Raw genomic sequence first — 17,602 nt, 5'->3', positions numbered from 1 at the left:
TTAAAGGAGATGCTCCTGATGGTTCATCAGTGCTTCAAGTAATAACCCAAACTTTAAATTACATAGAAATGCATCCCATATCAATTCTGCCCATTTTCAGTGAGCTGATACAAGTGATGCTTTTAAAGAATAATTGTTCCCAGTTGAGTCTGCAGCAACAACAGAGCTTATTTTTCAGACAGCATTTCTCCATTTCATAGATTGACCAGAATCGCGTCTTATGGCTTTAGCTGGTTTTGAAGATGCGCTCTGGAACGGGAGGAACACGACAGGAAACGCTCCTTCGCGTGCCGCCGTCGTTCCCGTCAAAACGAGTTCGCTGAAGTCAGGACTTCAGAAGAAACTTCCTGTCATAACAAGTCATTAACCTGAAATGACACATATACATAATCTGTAATATATGAGCAAACAATTCACTGCAGATGATAAAGTTAATCAATTATACATCTTCTGCTGTGATCAATTTCAGGTCAATCAGCTGTGCCGAGGGTTAATTGGCTCATTCTTTACCAGTTTCCACAGTGGGCATCATATTGGTGTTATGTTTTTAATTGGATGACACCAACAGCCTGCACGCTGACATTAGTCTTCATTATCTCCTTTGCATAACTTTTATATCCTCCAAATACGCCTGACCTTGTCTGCTCCTCATTTTTAGAGCTGAAAGAGAAAATATCAGCAGGAAGAACAAGTCTTTAAAATGCTTTGTCTAAAAATATTCAGAGCCAGGCTTTGGTTTGATCTTTTTTATCTGTTCCTTAAAAGGAAGCAGGTGATCTGGGATTGTCACAGGTCCGGGGAGCTTCTGTTTAATGGCTCAGAGGAACTTTATAGATACTTTACACGAGAGTTGAAGAAAGAAGTGATGGCAAAGTTTTCACAGTTGTGAAATGTGAGTCCTCTTTACTTACTGAGGGTAGCGCTCGTTGTTCATCTGTTCAGAGCTGCACTTTTACCTAGCCAGCCATGTTTCCTCCTCTGGAACAAACTTTTATAGCTGGAAACCCCCCCCCCCGTCTGTTCCAGCCCTGACCTCTCAGTCCTCGTCTTATAATTAGGATAAACAAGTCTTGTAATTACAAAATCTTTCAGTTACCTCCCAACTTTTTTTGCCTTCTTAACTGCAAAAATGCATCAGACAGAACAGTTTCATTTCTTATAAATTTAGCTCCAGATGCATAGCTGGCACCGTGCAGACATGCTGCCACCTGACAAGCCTGCCGTCTTAAAAAAAAATAATGAGACACATTTACTGACACAGAGGTGAGCTCAGTAACTACCTGTCTGTGGTTGCTGTGACACCTACTGTGTGACAAACCCCCGCTGAGACCAGGATAGCTCACACCGGGACCCTCGCCCAGCTCACGGCAGGCAGATGAGTCAGAGTTCACCGCCTGGTGCTGTCCCATATTATTAGACACCAGCAGATAACAAGATGGAAGGATGGAAAAGAAACTGAAGGCAGAGAACGAAGGCTGGAGGTTCATGTGGGGAAGTTAGAAGGTCTACGAGCCGTGAGTTTTTTAACCCGTCACACCAGATGTAAAGGCAGACTGAGGGTCTGACAGCAAGTGCAGGGAAACAAAAAACAGACCTCAAACTGGTAAGTAAGCTGAGCTTCCAGTTACATGCTGTCAACAAGTGAGAAAATCATCACATTAAGGCTCACAGACAACCAAGTGCTTTGAAAGTCTTTGCATTTGCCACCGTCAGAGTTCACTGAAGCCACGGTCCACCTGTAAAAGCCTCTAATCCTCTCCGTGTCTCCCTCCTCACAGCTGATTGGCTCAATCATCGGCCGCCAGGGCACCAAGATAAACGAGATCCGGCAGGTATCGGGGGCTCAGATCAAGATCGGCAGTCAGATCGACAGCACCAGCGACCGCCACGTCACCATCAGCGGCACGCCGATCGCCATCAACCTGGCTCAGTATTTAATCACTTCATGGTAAGCATCCGGAGGAAGAGGCGGGTATGAGAAGCAACAAGTGCTGCAGGAGAGCACGAGGCTGTAGACAAACGCCTCACATTAGACCGCTCCTTCTTCCCCAAATCAGCACTTTGATTCGCTGCTTTATTAACAGCAGCTGTAGGTACAAGAGTCAGGCTGTTGTCACGCCACAGAGAGAGGTGTGTCATTATATACCTTAATGTTTGGTGGGTAAATGGCAAAAGGCGAGCAGCACTCTCACAGGAAGTGCAGCAGTCGAGCAAATGTAAATGAGTTTGATCCTCTCGCCAGTTAGAGCAGCGTCGCAGTGTTCTCTCCTCCTCTGCTGTGCATGCACCGTCAGGTACATCTGCAGGATGCATCACATGACAATTACTGCCTGATAAGAAAGAAATCGAGCTCTATATCGAACGCAGCGGACACGTCGGTCTCGCCTTCTCCTCGCCATTTAATCAGAAATATAAGCGACATGTGGCACGCACCGCCAGCTCGCTTTAATACAAGTAACCACCAGCATGAATATGCAAATTGGTCATTGGACTCTGGATGAAATTGATATTTGACTTACCACTCAGCCTGCCACCGACAGCGGGGAGAATAGGCAAGTGACACACACATAAATACTGACAGCTCACACACACACACGCACACGCACACACACACACACACACACACACACACGCACGGGTCAGCCTCGGTCAGTCTGAAATGTCAGGTCAGAGAAGGTGAGAGCAGTCGCTGGAGAATCCCTGACAAATTTGCTCTTTTCTATTATTTCTTTAATCGGTTACACACGGACACGGCGATCTGCCCGAGCTCATCCAATCTCCGTCCTCCTTCAGCGGGTCGCTCGCAGGTTGACGGGAAAAAGATGGAACTCAGACTCCGGCTTCTCTGTGGAGCTTTTCTTCCAACACAACCCGCACCTTTATAAGCCGTCGTCTCCCACCTGAGCAGTTCCTGCGCTTCTTTTTTGGAGTTTTCTTCTGTAGAAGAATTCTGAAGCTTTATGGTAAACCTGAGTTTCTCCAGTCTGTGGGAGAAACGCATCTTTGTGCTTTCACGGGACAGGGAGGGGGGGATGTGGAGCTCCTTGAACAGTTAACCAGGTCAGGATCACGTTCACCTCCTGCGTTTATTTAAATTGCTGCATCACATGGAAAAGCTGTAGATTGCACTGCGCGACGCGGTCACGGCGCTCCACCCTACGTCTTTGTTTTGTGCTGAACGGAGGATGATCGCTCTGATGTGAACGGGACTCGATCGCTCACGCCTTGGAGCGCGCTCCCTATGGACCTCTTATGCAATCAGAAAACCCGCCGAACATGAACCCAACGAGACACAACAAGTGTTTCCGTCCCTATGTTCAGTCAGCTGATGCTTTCAAGATGGCTGCCAGCAAATAATGAAGCCTTATTCAAATATTAACAAACGCAGAGATACAAACTTTGATGCTTACATTACAGTATATCTGAATATTGTCTTTATGAGCAGTAAAACCTTGGCAGGAGGGAGAACAAAATATTTCATATCCTCCAAGGTTCCTTAGATATGAAATGGATTCTTTAAAAAAACCAAAGTAGTTAAACTGACAGATATTGTGGAACGTCCCATAAACTAAAAGACAGTACACATGAACTCAAAAGGAGTCCAAACCACAAAAGAAGCACGTATTCTCGGAAAAGTGGTTGCAGGAGGTGAGCTGGCTTCAAACAAATGATGAACGCACAGAGATGTGGTGCAGAATGTGCCGTGAAAATCCCACTCTAGCGGACAAAAACAGTGCCTTTTATATGTACTCAAACATGCTTCTTATCTGGTGCGTGTCTTTTATTTTGACACCTGTGGATCACTTATGTGCACCCCTGTCTATACAGATAGCCGGCTGCATCCCAGAAACATCAGCCTGTCAGACTGTGTGAATCCAGCAATATAGACATATATGTCTATATATACTGTATTTTCCGCACTATAAGGCGCACTTAAAATCCTTTAATTTTCTCAAAAATCGACAGTGTGCCTTATAATCCGGTGTGCCTTATGTATGAACTCTGGTTGTACTTACTGACCTTGAAACCGATTTTATGTGCTACACGGCGCTCAGAAATCTGTCAAAAATGTTTTAGTACGACTTTGGTAAGCTACGAAGCCGCACCGCTTGATGGATTGTTGGAGCATTACAGAGTTAAAAACTGTCTAAATTCTTTCATCTTTAATAAAATGATCAGCGTTGCTGCTCTACCAGGTGTAACAATGAAGTTTAACATCCAGGCATCCATGAAAACAGGATTTATTACATTTAACAGAGTTAGAAGTTAGCAGGAAGTTAGCTCACTAGTTTCCACCTAAACATTATATAGCATGTTCTGACTGAGAGATTTCTGAAACATTAAAACGTACAGCTCTGTTATCACTTCCAACATAAATGAAGACAGAAAACTAAACAGCAGTGACGTTTGTAGGGTTACTGAAGTTGGACTAGCTGGTATATAATGATGTGCTACGTGGTGGCTAGCTAACAGCTATGTTAGCATAAACACAGTAAAGCTGGAGGATGAACGCTAACTTTTTTCCACTCGATAAAAGTTAACGTGAAGGTTCCTGATGGTTGGGGACAAATGCAATCGCATGGCAGGATGCTGTAAATGGCCCAACCTTCAGTCAGGAGAACAACTGAGATAATCCATCCACAATACGAGGTTAGTCATTAATATACTGCAACAATATGGGAATAGAGCAGCCGTGAGAGAATTCAACATTAATGAATCAATGGTACAGAAGTGGAGGAAGCAAGAAGAATGAGCTGAGTAAAGTTTGACTTATCTGACTGTTTTGTTTCGCTTAATGTGCCTTATGGTCTGAAAAATACGGTATATAGATATGTGAGGGTATCAGGTACGATCAGAGCTCTGCAGTAAAAAGGTGTGACAGGGGTGCATCTGTCAAATGATCTACCCTCCGATTGTTTCACTTACACAGTAGTGAAGTCACATTGAAACAATGCTTCCTGCACAGCTTGATATTGAGTCTCTGTAACGGACACGGTCACTGCCTGAGTGTGATCAACTTTAAGCTTTTAGAAAGAAAGAAAGAAAGTGTACTTTATTGGTCCCCGTGGGGAAAATCCCTCTCTGCATTTAACCCATTCACTCAGTGAAGCAGTGGGCAGCCACTGGGCGCCCGGGGAGCAGTGTGTAGGGACGGTACCTTGCTCAGGGGTACCTCAGGGTAGTTGTTCAGGGGAATCGAACCCCCGACCTTCCGATCATGGGGCCACCACTCTACCTACTGAGCTATCCCTGCCCTTTTTATAACGCTGTCAGGTTCTAATCGGGACCACACCATGAGCAACAACCTTTACAGATTGAACTTGTAATTGTACAATATCTGTCGTTGTAACCACTTCTGCAGTGAAATATGTGTAAACATGAATCAGTTTCATATGTGGGCGACGTTAGAGAATATGAAATCACTGCTTTGTTCTGCCTCCTGTGAGGCCTAGCACTACTTTTTAGGTTTCCACTGCATGACTACACTTCAAGGAAATCCAGATACAAGCCTGTGTTTAAATAACAGAGACACAACAACACACAGAATGGAAAATCCATCCAAGTAAATACAAAGACAGAATGTGTCCGTGAGCACAGACAGATTGTTTACGCCATGAGACCCGGCTGTCTTTTTTGTGGCTGGTCTTGCCGAAGCGAACACGATGCCAAACACAGTCTGAACTCCTGCAGCTGAATCTGCAGTACAAGAGGAGCTAATGTAATGTAACGGGTGTCCGCCTATTAAAAACAGCTGGAGCGTCCTAAAGCGGCAGAGGAGGCCTCTGCGTGTTAAGCAGCTGAAAGTTGTCTCACATCAAGCAAGAACAGGAAACTACAGCCGCTGCTCTCCTGAGGACGCTCAGTGTTGTTAAACGAGGAAGTGATGATGCAACTCAGAGGCAAACATGTTCCTGTCAAACTTTTCTGAATCGAGTTCAAAATGAGCAGTTCTCAGTTTAACATCGACATGTTGCCTTAACTGTAGTGTTTAAATGGGGGGCATCACCTATTGATGGAGCTGTGCATTGAAGGAAGTCTTTCAGAGGATAAGGTCTCAGTGACCTGGGAGTTTTCCTCCCGGTGACATGAACCACTGCTGACTTTCAAACAGGGAGTGTAACATAAGCCTTCAAAAGCAAACTCTTCACAGCATTCTTCGTTTAATAGTACTCGATTCCACTTCATTACTTCGTTTAGTCGTTTAACTGAAAGTGTCACCCATACACCTTCAAGAAACTTTAGAGCAGGGGTCTCAAACTCCAGTCCTCGAGGGCCGGTGTCCTGCAACTTTTCCATGTGCCCCTGGTGCAGTACACCTGAATACAATTAGCATGCTGAAGTGGTAACCCCTAACCCTTCTCAAGTAAATGTAAGTTCGTAAGTGTTTGAAAAATGTACTCCTAAAAGTACTTTTATTGCACCGTGTTCATTCACTCATGAGCTGCTGTAACATGAATCAAATGGCTGAATTGCCACCTCAGCATGCAGTCAAGTTCTATAGAGTCTTTCTAGTGACCTACTAATTGTATTCAGGTGTGTTGCAACAGGGACACATGGAAAAGTTGCAGGACACCGGCCCTCGAGGACTGGAGTTTGAGACCCCTGCTTTAGAGTGAGCAGACGTTTTGGCCTTTGTTGGTGTTCCTGTGCACTCGGGAATGTTTAACAGTACGTTTCTAATGCCGGGAACACTCCAGCTTCATGTTTGACCTGCTGTCTGAGTGTTTCATGAACACATTTACATTGTGTGTGTGAATGGGTGGACGACTGGGTGTGTAAAGCGCTTTGGGGTTCCTAGGGGGGGGACTAGTAAAAGCGCTATACAAATACAGGCCATTTACATTTAATAACCAGTGAAATAATTGTGTTAAAAGCAGAAAAGCTACAGTTTGAATCACATTTAGAGTCTCAGCTGTGCAAATACATGCGATAACATTCAAACACAAAGACAGGAACAGTTGCCGTGCAGCGTTGCCCCAAGGCAACTACAAGAAAAACTCGAGTATTCAACATGCGAGGAAATAAAAACCTTTAAAAATACTGACACACACACACACACACACTTATTTACAGTTCATGTCATTTTAAATAAGATTTTAAGTGAAAGTCCTGCCTTTGAATCATGCTTGTTAGTGATTCAAACAGCTGATTGGATTATGTTTTCAGCTGGTTGCACTGATTTAGGAAATATGAAGAGGACGCGGGGCTGCGTGCCCGCCCACCTCTCACTGTTTTATGGTGATTGATGCTAAAATGTGCAGAACATTTCTTTTAGTTAAAACATGAGGTGAGAAGCTCCCACAGAGATGAGCACAGACCCGCACAAAGGATTTCTTTCCTGTTTTTGAAGCAGCGTCCTGTCTGACGGAGCGTCCATGCTAATTTTTCTGATGGTTTTGTTCCCTCCTCCCTAAGCCCCCTCCCAAGCCATCACCCCAACTTATACAGCACACCCCCCATCTGTACAGCGAACTCCCCTACAATAATCTGTTGCAACCTCCAGCCAAACACGCCCGTCTTATGATTTGAGTTTTGTCAGATTTCCGTTTGTTCATTTTTACAGATCCTGTTTTTTTTTTTGTTTTTTTTTCCCGTTTTTACTCTGATTTTTTTTAACATGTCTTTTATTTAACCCTCTAACCCTTCTCCATCCAAAATTCCCTCTCCTTGACCCCCTCCCCTCCTCCACCCTCCTTCCCCCCCTTCCCTCCCCTCCACCTCCCCCTCCCCCTCCAGTTTAGAGACCGCCAAATCCACCGCCCAGTCCTCCTCCATGCCGTCTCCCGTTGATCTGACCATGAGCTTCACCCAGCCCTCCCCCCCTGTCTCCGCCTCGTCCTCCTCCTCCTCCCCCCTGGCAGCGATGGGCGCCGCACTGCCCCATGCTCAAATCCTGGGCGCTCCCTACGCCTTCCCCCTCTCCAGCCTCCTGGGAGTGAAATCCATCCCCTACCTGGCACTCTCCACCCCTCCCGCCTCAGCAGCGGCAGCAGCGGCGGCGGCCGCAGCGGCCATCGGGGCTCCAATGCTACCAGCGTCAGTGCAGACGGCAGCGGCGACGGCAGCCGTTCCGGTTCAAGCTCACGCGGCGGCGGCCCTGGCGTCCTACACAGCCAAGATCTCGTCCTCAACCAATGGAATGAAGAAGCCGGAGAGACAGAAGTTTGCGCCGTACTAAACAAAGAGGTAGCTCCTGGCCGGGTTTAGACGTTAAGGGCCGTTTTTGGTTTTTCTTTTAGCACATTACTCATTGACTTGTTTGCCTCTCCACTTCTTCCTCTTCTTCTTCTTCTTTTTTTTTCTGACTGCCTAAAAGAATCAAAGTGGGATCGTTGGAACATGAATGATGTTGAATCATCCATGGAAGGCGTGCACAGCAGCAAACAAGCTTTTCTCTTTGGCTGTGGGGTTAGTGACGTCAAAAGTTTAAAGCTTGCAGTTCAGCTAACCGTGTCTCTGCGCTGTGGTCATAACCAAACCCTAAACCAGGGGTACAGCAGGTTCGTGTCTTGGACAAGTTTTTGTTCCATCACGTCTTCACATTGCGAGCAGTTCAAAGTGTTTAGTCGGTGCCGGGTCTTTTATTTTGGACCCAGCTCTTTACCGGCTGTCCTGTGTCTGACTTCCTGCCCTCCTCATATGCTTTCTGCAGCTTGATGTGGCTTCTGTCAAGAAATAAAAAGACCTGGTGCTATTCTGAGTGATGTGGAGCAGAGACCTGCTTCTCGGACACTTGTGAACCACTCCACGGTGGATTTACTGGGATTGCAATCATTGTCCTGAGTGACCGCAAGTAGCTCTGGTTGCTACCCTGGTATTGGAACATTGTGCAACCAGGTTGGGTGTATTCCCAGGATAAACCGATTTGACAAAGTCTTGGAAATCAAGGGGAAAAATAAAAATTTTAACACAAGTTTCCTCAAACAGTGTTTCTGGGTTAAAATCATTCTGCTGTTTGTGTGGATCAGCAGCTATAGACCAAATAAACAGACCAGTGTAAAGTTAGCTGCATAACTAAAAACCACGACTGAGGGTCTTATTTACTGTCATGAAAGGATCGGGAGGACGACGGTCTCTCAGCAGATTTCGCCCAGTTTCCCCAAAGCACTGACGACTTGCATGTCAGACAGCATGTTTGTGCAATTAGACCAAAACCCACTGCCAAACATGATGTATGTGTAAGTTTGCAACCAGTGTCATGCTACCAAGGTGACAATGCACCAACAAGATCACTTTTACAAATATAACTGAGCACTATTGCAAAGGCTAACTCAACTACACCTCGAGCTAATAGGAAAAATCCCCAAAACAGAGCTGCACGCTCTCTGTAAATTCAAAAGTTTCTTATTGAATCATAAACGCTGAATAATTAACTCAGAACCTGCTGAGGGACTCTGACAGACTGCAGCGGCTCCAGTCACGGCTTTCAGAAATCAAATAAAGGAGGATTTCTGATTTTCATGCAGATATCCGTCTCAACTCCACAGAGTGGGAAATAAATTAAAGAAAAACAAATACAGGATGACGAATAACACTCTTCACCTTGCTTCTTTAACCTTTTTATATACCCAACAGCTTTTTCTTTCTTTGAGTAGCACTTTTAAAAACAAAGTTTCAGAACCTTTGAACACCTCAAAGCGAGGCATGTAGGACCAGAATGAAAAACACCAAAAGCAAAATAGGACAATCCTGTACAGCAGCTCTCTAAGGCTGATGGCTCACCACGTACAAACGACTCAGGGTCAATGGCTCCTCAATACTTCACCTGTCACTCAAACACAGACACAGCTGGAAAAAGTTCAGGAAAAAAATTTTGCTATACAGTCAGACAAACCTATGGATGCTTTAATGTCTCTGTCCCAGCCCGGATCCCGGACAAGCCCCCAAACGTTAGTTTTCCCAGTGGATGGAGGACAGTTGTTATTTCAATAGAAAACCAAGCAAAGATGAGAGAACAGTGCAAACTTTAAATTCATCCACTGATTGTTTGTGGGCACCACTGCAGAAGCAGAACTTTTACTTCAGATACTTTGGATGTGATAATACTTTATGGATTTTGAAAGCGAGACTCTTACTTGGCTCGTCGTTATTCCACATCCGACCACATAAAAACAGCTTTAAGGATGTTCCAGTCTGCTCCTTGATGTGGAAGTGTTCTTCTTGTTGTTAAATAATTTGAGACATTAACAGAAATTCATCTATTTGTCTGATTTTTAAAATTAAAAGTCAGGATCAGCAGGTCTGAGTCATCATTTTCCAACAATCCCACTTCTAAAAGTCCACCCCGACTTTATTTTTCCTCGCGTCTTTTTGCAGCTCGGCCCTTTTCCGAGTTCAGAGGGTTGGTGGGTGTTTGCAGCCCCTGATATTTAAGGTCATTTGGGCCACAAAGCCTGTAAAAGCCATAGAGACTATTCTGCTTTCCCCTCCTAGTCTGTGTCCTGCTCTTTTTGTCCCCTGCTCTTCGTCCTATTGTATACTCGCATATTTATTAACTATTGTGGAATATTCCCTCAGAGTTTATAATCACTGGTCACTAACACTGAGCTGAAAACTCTGCTTTTGTATACGATGATGTCGACTTGTAAATGACTATTTTGCGTTTGCTTCCTGTCTGGTTTTCCTTCAGTATTTGTTGTGTAGTTTTTTTTAAAGACATACAACAGATAAAAGGGTTCTTTTTTTGTTTTTTGCATATGTTCTCTTTCAAAATGTGTTGTTTAAATTATTTTTTAACTTATTGAGAGGAGTATTACAGTTTTAGAAGAGTTCATTTCCCAACATGGCTGCAGGTAAAGACTGTAAAACTGTATTTTAGTTTCTGTATGTTCTGTATGTAGAGTGAACAAAACTGATTATTTTCTTTTTGGGGGATAAAAAAAATATCACTGTACCATTATTGCTAATAACCAGGTGTTTTGTTAGAAGAGTAGTGTTTTCACTTGTGAGCTCCAACTGGCCATTTTATGTCTCTCTCTCTCTCTCTCTCACACACACACACACACACACACACACACACACACACACACACACACACTTTCTAACTGGGATATCTGTTTATAAATGTCTGCCCTGCTTCTCACCTTTCAGCATCCACAGAACTAGAATAAAAGAACTGTTTTTTCAAATGGGCAATCTTTGAACGTGTACAGTGAGGAGCTTTGGAAAAGCCAGTTTCTGATAGCCACACGTTTGAAGTCATTACTGGGTGAGTACCACAGATCGATAACCCTGGCAGCTCTAAGCAGATATATCGGGGACACGCTCTGATAAGCAGGCCAAAATCCAGCTCGGCACCAGGAGTCGATCCATCCGTCAGAAAGTACCGAGTCAACATTTTGTCACATGCAGTTGAGTTTTAAGTGGACCTGTTGTGCACTTTTGCTCATCTCCTGTTCCTGTGGTGGATGCTCATATAAAACATGACCAGAGTCTCTAATGATGAGCTCAGTGTGAGTACAACTGTATCTAATCCCTGTGGGCCAAAAGCTCAGGCTCAGAGTGCTCTGAACACTCTTGGCTCTCTGTGATGTCATTTAGAGTCGATGTCCCTAATGTAGTCATTTCACAGTAACTGTCTGTGAACCAATTAGAAGAAAGATGGCTTGAAGGTAGACAACAGAGCAGCGTTTTTATTCTTGGACTCTGCCAGACTAGCTTTGCATGATTCAAAGTTCAAAATAATCCTGGTTTACTTCATACTTGGTGCATCACCCAGGGCTGGACTGGGACAAAAAATTATAGGAAAACCCATAAAGCCTTTGAATGATCTTCAACAATCTTTGGTTGTAAGATTTAGATAATTATTTAATAAAAGTGAGACGTTTTTAAATGAGAATAAGAAAGAAAAGTATTTGTGCCCCCCTCTCCCTGTTAATGCCCTACCTGCCCCCCTGGCAAAACTTTGCTAGATCCGCCCCTGCACAGTTACCAGCTGTCAGCTACTTAGAAAAGGATCCTGGTGTTATTTGTCTCTCAGAAACAGTTCATAACTTCAACTCATTCATGTCACCTAAAAGGTAAACCTGTTTCTCCATCACCTGTTCAGCTCTGATGATCCAGTAAGGACATCTCCTGGTTTCATCCTCATGTTTCCCTCTCACCACAAATCCAAACCGACATCATGACCAGCAGCTTCACAGCTGTGGCTCCAGCAAACATCAGCTGATACTAGAAATTAATATTAAATAAATTCTAACAACAGCTGATCAAGCTTAAATGTGCTGCTGTTGTTTAGCGCGACATCCGGCGGTTTCCTCTTTCTGGCACAAAGTGAGAGATAAACAAGAGAGACGATCAGCTGATCATTGATCAGTTTCCTGATTGAAGTAGCAACAGGAGAGGGAGGGGGGAGAATGGGAGAAGAAGAGGCAGCTGTGCAGTAAAGACACAGAATAACTCCATCTTTGTGTCTTTTCCATTCTAGCTGAAGTTCGGGACAAACTGTTTCTTTTCACCTCAATACGAAACGCGTAATATTTTCTCTGAATACGAGACGATTTCGTTTTTTACGGGACGGTTGGCAACTATTTTATTCATAAGGTTAGTTAGAGAACTTTACTATCAGTAACATCATAGCACCCGCCCAGCCCAGAAACTCCGTCATGCTAGCTAGCACGCAGTACGAGTTATTGTAACTGACAGTAAAAAGTCAGCACAACGAAAATAAACTGCACCTAAACTTAGTTTATATCTGACCCAGATACACTGCAGGTCATAACTTCTTACCTGAAGTTCAGTTCACCTGACACTCGGACCGGCGGGCACCTCGGGTCTCTCCTCCTCCTGCCTCCCCTTTCCCTCATCCACCTGCTGGCCTCTGTGGAAGCTCCACCATAGCCACCACCAAACAACTGAGTTATTTTTACACATTGACCAGCATCTGGCCAATCCACCACCAGTCCAGCTATGGCATCACCTCATCTCATCAACTGTCTGTGTTAGCTCCTCTCCCATTGGTTGCCCCTCTGAAACAGAATGTGTGAACAGATCATGTAAGGACACACCCCTGTATGACATCACAGGCAGTCTGCAGCCGAGCTGTGGGCTCTCAGAGATTACTGTCCATACACTGACCTCATGATCGTGTTTGAATGAACGCCCGCCTCTGGAACAGAAGTATATGAGAGAGAAATTAGATTTTTACCAAATCTGAATTCTGAATCTGGATCCAGAAGTTGGAACAGATTCCTTCATGTATTACTGTGTTACCTCTGAGAACAGCTTCCTGTTGTAACCAAAACACCATCAGAGCCGAGTCAGAGTAAAGATGCTACGCTGGCTGTGAGGTTCTCTACAACGAGCAGGCGTGTTATAGACAAACTTGTGATTAAAGCAGAAGTCAGTCATTAGTTTTACTCTGATGATCAACTACAAAGTCTGCAGACGCGTTTCCAGGAAGCTAATCAGTACCGATGACCAAAAATATTGAAGTGTAAGGTCATCCATCCACAAACATTTAGATGATCAGAGGCTGTTTATCAGAGATGGACGTAGCCACCTAAAGCATGAAGCTGAACGTTTTCACCAAGTCGGTGTTTTGAAACCGGATAGTTTAACATCGGTCTGGACACCAGTTTACAAAATGAACATCATGTGTTAAATCCCATTTCAGATTAATGTTCAGGCCATCGAGTCGTTGGGGAAGTCTGAAGTCACGACAGTATGAGAGCAGTCGCCCCCTGCTGGACATTATACGGTGCATCTTTTATGCTAGTCTGTGGCAGCGGCTGACGAGATCTGTTAGAAATGTGTGAGTGTGCTTTTTGTAGTTCTGTAGCAGAGCTTGTGCAATTTTTAAAGAGTTTATTTGATTTTAATTTATTTTGTTCAGATTAAACTGACGCCCAGAGTGTCAGAGACTAATGCTGCATGTTTGACTGGCCTCACTAACACGCACACAAACATGTAAATACACACAAATATGACCAAGAAATTAGTGTAACACACACAGGCCTCGGTCTTTGCACTGGCAGTGTGAACTCAAAGCAATACTAAACAGAGCCGTACGAGTAGCTACACATTGCAGAGCAACAGCAGCAGCTAATCTGGGTGTGTGTACTTTCCAGCTGTAACAAATACATCAACGTTCAACTCGATGGGGTGTCGACGCTTCCCTGTTCTTTCTGTTTGTTTCTAAAAAGACTGATGACGATGATGATGTGGTATATTTAACAAGCTCACTTATTTTTATAAATAATGTTGATGAACTGAACTGTGGACACCCGTCTCCTCACATTCGTCCTCTCGACACCACTTTTTTCTTTAACTTTCGTCGTCCTTGCTTTTCATCGTCCACGTGTCCTTCATCCATTTGCATGAGTCTGACTTGAATTGATGTCTATGCAAACTCATCTCTGTGCGGTTCAGCGCTGAACCCTGCGTGGGTTCACGCGGACGCCGTGCTGGTAACGTGCAGCTGAAGTGAAAGGGCTACAGCAGACTACGGCTCTGACTGGCAACGCACCCGCCCTGAAGAGTAACTGACAGACTCTGGTACTCTGAATGATGTCTGGAGCAAGGTTATTATCGTTAACGAAAACTACCGAAATAACGAAAACTAGAAGTGAAAAAACATTTTCGTTAACGGAAATAAAAATAAAAACAAAAAAAGGAAAAAACTAACTAAAACTGTAATGAGTGTTCACAAAACTAACTAAAATTAACTGAATTTATAGCAAAAATGTGTTTAGTTTCATTGATGTGTGCGTGTCCTACAATAGTCAAGGGTGAAAATGAAGTTTAGTTTCCAGATGTTTTCTTGCTGTGTCTCATTATGCCAGCAGGTGGCAGCACATTAGTCGAGTCGTCTGTGTCGCTGCTCCGTCCACGCGCAGAATCATGTCAGGAAAAGTCGGGAGAAAGCGCCAGAGTCCAATTTGGGATTACTTTGAATATGACTGTGTTTTGGATAAAGCAAGTGTCTTGTAGTGGAAAGAGACAAATTATGAGGGACATTTCTAAAGGGAAAAAAATCCCACAAACCTTAAAGTGCACTTGAAAAGCTCACACAAGAAGGCTAACCTAGCTTACCTTGAGAAGGGAGCACACTCAACCCTCAATCCCAGAAACAGAAGCTAACCCCAGGCAAGGCAGCGTGAGTTCTGTCTCTGCGTGTTAGCCCTGCAGCAGACAGGCGACCTGTGCAGGGTGCAGGGTATGGTAGCTGGAATAGCAACATACTCAAGGATGAGCAGAAGAGCATGACTGATATGATGACACTGGGATTTTGTTGCACTTAATTATTGCAAACAACTAAAACTATAACTGAAACTAATCAAAACTAAACTGAAACTAAGGATTTTCAAAAAAAATAAAAACTAAACTAGCAAACAAATGATAAAAACTAATTAAAACTGATATAAAATTGAAAATCTGAAGTCAAAACTAAATAAAAATAAAAACTAATGAAAATTGCAAAACTATTAAAACCCTGGTCTGGAGGGGTTCTTTACATTTGGGGCACCAAGTAGAAGTAGACGAGGGATGTGCAGGGAAAAACAGGACATATTCCTCAGTGCACCGTAAACAAGGCGGAATCAAAAAGTTCTGAGAACATGAAACTCGTGAACCGCCCTCGATTTGAATTTGGCTGATCTTTTCTTTAAAGTAAGAATTTTAACCACTTTCATTTAAAAATGCACAAACTTTTATTTTTATTTTTAATTGTATCCTCATATTTCCTCATCAACTAAAAAAACTGATGGAACCAAAAATTATTCAATTTGCATGAATATGAATCAGCTCTTGGCCCATAACAAAAATATATATATAAAAAAACTCTCCAGACATCATTTTAAGACACATTAAAAGAGACTGAGCTGAAGAATAATTTGTGCCAGATTAATTTTTCCTTTAACAAAAAACTCATTTTTGCAGTAATAATTAGAAACAAAATGTTTTGGAAGAACATCAGGAGCAGACGTGTTGAGTCCTGGAGTCTTAAACACAAAGACCAGAATCCACAGCAGCTCCTTAGATTAACAAAAAAAGATTTATTTTCAGGAACACCGACGCAGATTTTAGCCGAGCATCCATCCTTTGAGGGAGACTTAATTCCACTTCTGCTCTGAAGTGAACATTAACAACACATTCTTTATCGAAACACATTTTTCACTCTTATTAAAATTCAAAGTCTGTGACGTTTTTCCAGAGAGAAAAATCACGTCGTCAGGTCTCCTGGGAAACAAAACAGAGTCAAGTTCTTGCTCTTCGGGGTGAATGTGTTGGACACTCAGACCGTGGAGGCGGACGTTCCTGCGACGTGCTCCGAGACTTTGTCCAGATGAAGCTCGCTTCATAAAAATGCTCTCGTTGGAGGCTGTACGACAAACACACACGGCGACACGCTCACTCGCCCTGAACCCACGGCTGAACGGTTGTGAATATTGTATTGCACTCGAACATGAAAAATCCATTATGACGACATATTCTTCCATCTTTTTGGTTTTCATTTCTGCTTCCTGTAAAGACAGGATGTTTTGCTCTTTGTATATCAGCCTGATGTGTTTGTGACTGTTTTCTTTCCATTCATGCCATGTTCTAATAAATTAAACCCACACTGAAGATGAAACTGTCGACTGCTTTCTGCTTTAAAACTGATGATTCTCTGTGCGTGACGTTAGTTTTAGAGTGCACACCTGCAGGGCAGACGCATACACAGTGCATTTATGCACATCTGCAGGTGTGTAATTATCTAAAAAGCAGTCGCAGATGAGTATCAGAATATAAACTGCACAGTGAGGTTGACCTCTGACTTTCACCTTCAAGGCAACTCCTCGTTCCAGCAAACATCTGATGAAGCTGCATCGAGTCTGAGGAGGGAAAAAAACCTTCGCACAAAAACAAATATGAAGACAAAACTTCAGTGAACCTTCAACGTGAAAGACGCCGTCTGCCGACACTGCAGGCTAATGTTGGATGATTGTATGCGATGGGTAAATGGACTCATTCTTACATGTACACAACATGCCACATTCACCCAGTCACACCCATTCACACAACCAAGTTTCTTAGTGCTTCCTAACTACCATTCACACTCGTGGACACATCGGAGAGCAATTTAGGGTTAGTATGTTGCCCAAGGATACTTGGCATGCAAACTGGAGGAACCAGGGATCGAACCACGAACCTTGCGATCAGTAGATGACCTGCTCTACCTCCTACAGCCACCCTGGGCAGGTGGGCACAGATCCCACCTCGAAATTCATCTCAAGTCCTAAAAGAATCCACATACGGACAAAATGATGTTTTCACAGTCAGTGGAGTTAGGCTGAGATGAAGACGTAAATGCTGCATTTGGGTTTAAATATCTTTGTGTTTCACATCCTGAAAGAGTAGAGCTGTGAAAGAAAACAGGACTAGCCGTTCATGTCCACAAATGACTGCACAATAAGTCATTCATCAGTGCAAAGCTCAGATTTACAGGGAATCACTGACTTACATCAGTTTACTGCTGCGTCATATGAACTACATGGCTGATGTACAGTACTGTGCAAAGGTTTCAGGCAGGCATGAAAGAAAGCTTTCAGAAATATAAATGATTGTTTACTGGCCCCACATGTATTCTGAAGCAGGACAACGGCCCCAAACATACAGCCAA

General features: G+C 43.6%; 1 protein-coding gene across 4 annotated transcripts in view; it reads left to right on the top strand.

Annotated features, from left to right (window-relative positions):
- Window positions 1-16,560, top strand: part of pcbp4 (poly(rC) binding protein 4) — a 204,873-nt gene extending 188,313 nt beyond the window's left edge. For all 4 annotated transcript variants that reach the window (XM_085407699.1, XM_085407701.1, XM_085407698.1 and 1 more), the window contains 2 exons: window positions 1,779-1,948; window positions 7,738-16,560. In XM_085407699.1, the coding sequence (XP_085263825.1) occupies window positions 1,779-1,948; window positions 7,738-8,179 (612 nt within the window). In that variant the 3' untranslated portion in view covers window positions 8,180-16,560. The remainder of the gene's footprint in view (window positions 1-1,778; window positions 1,949-7,737) is intronic.
- Window positions 16,561-17,602: the final 1,042 nt, after the last annotated feature.

Source organism: Rhamphochromis longiceps, linkage group LG5 (assembly GCF_057381845.1).
Source record: "Rhamphochromis longiceps isolate RC_006_pf linkage group LG5, R_longiceps_female_GT1.1, whole genome shotgun sequence".
Taxonomy (NCBI): Eukaryota; Metazoa; Chordata; class Actinopteri; order Cichliformes; family Cichlidae; genus Rhamphochromis; species Rhamphochromis longiceps.
This window is presented reverse-complemented; position numbering and strand designations above follow the sequence as displayed.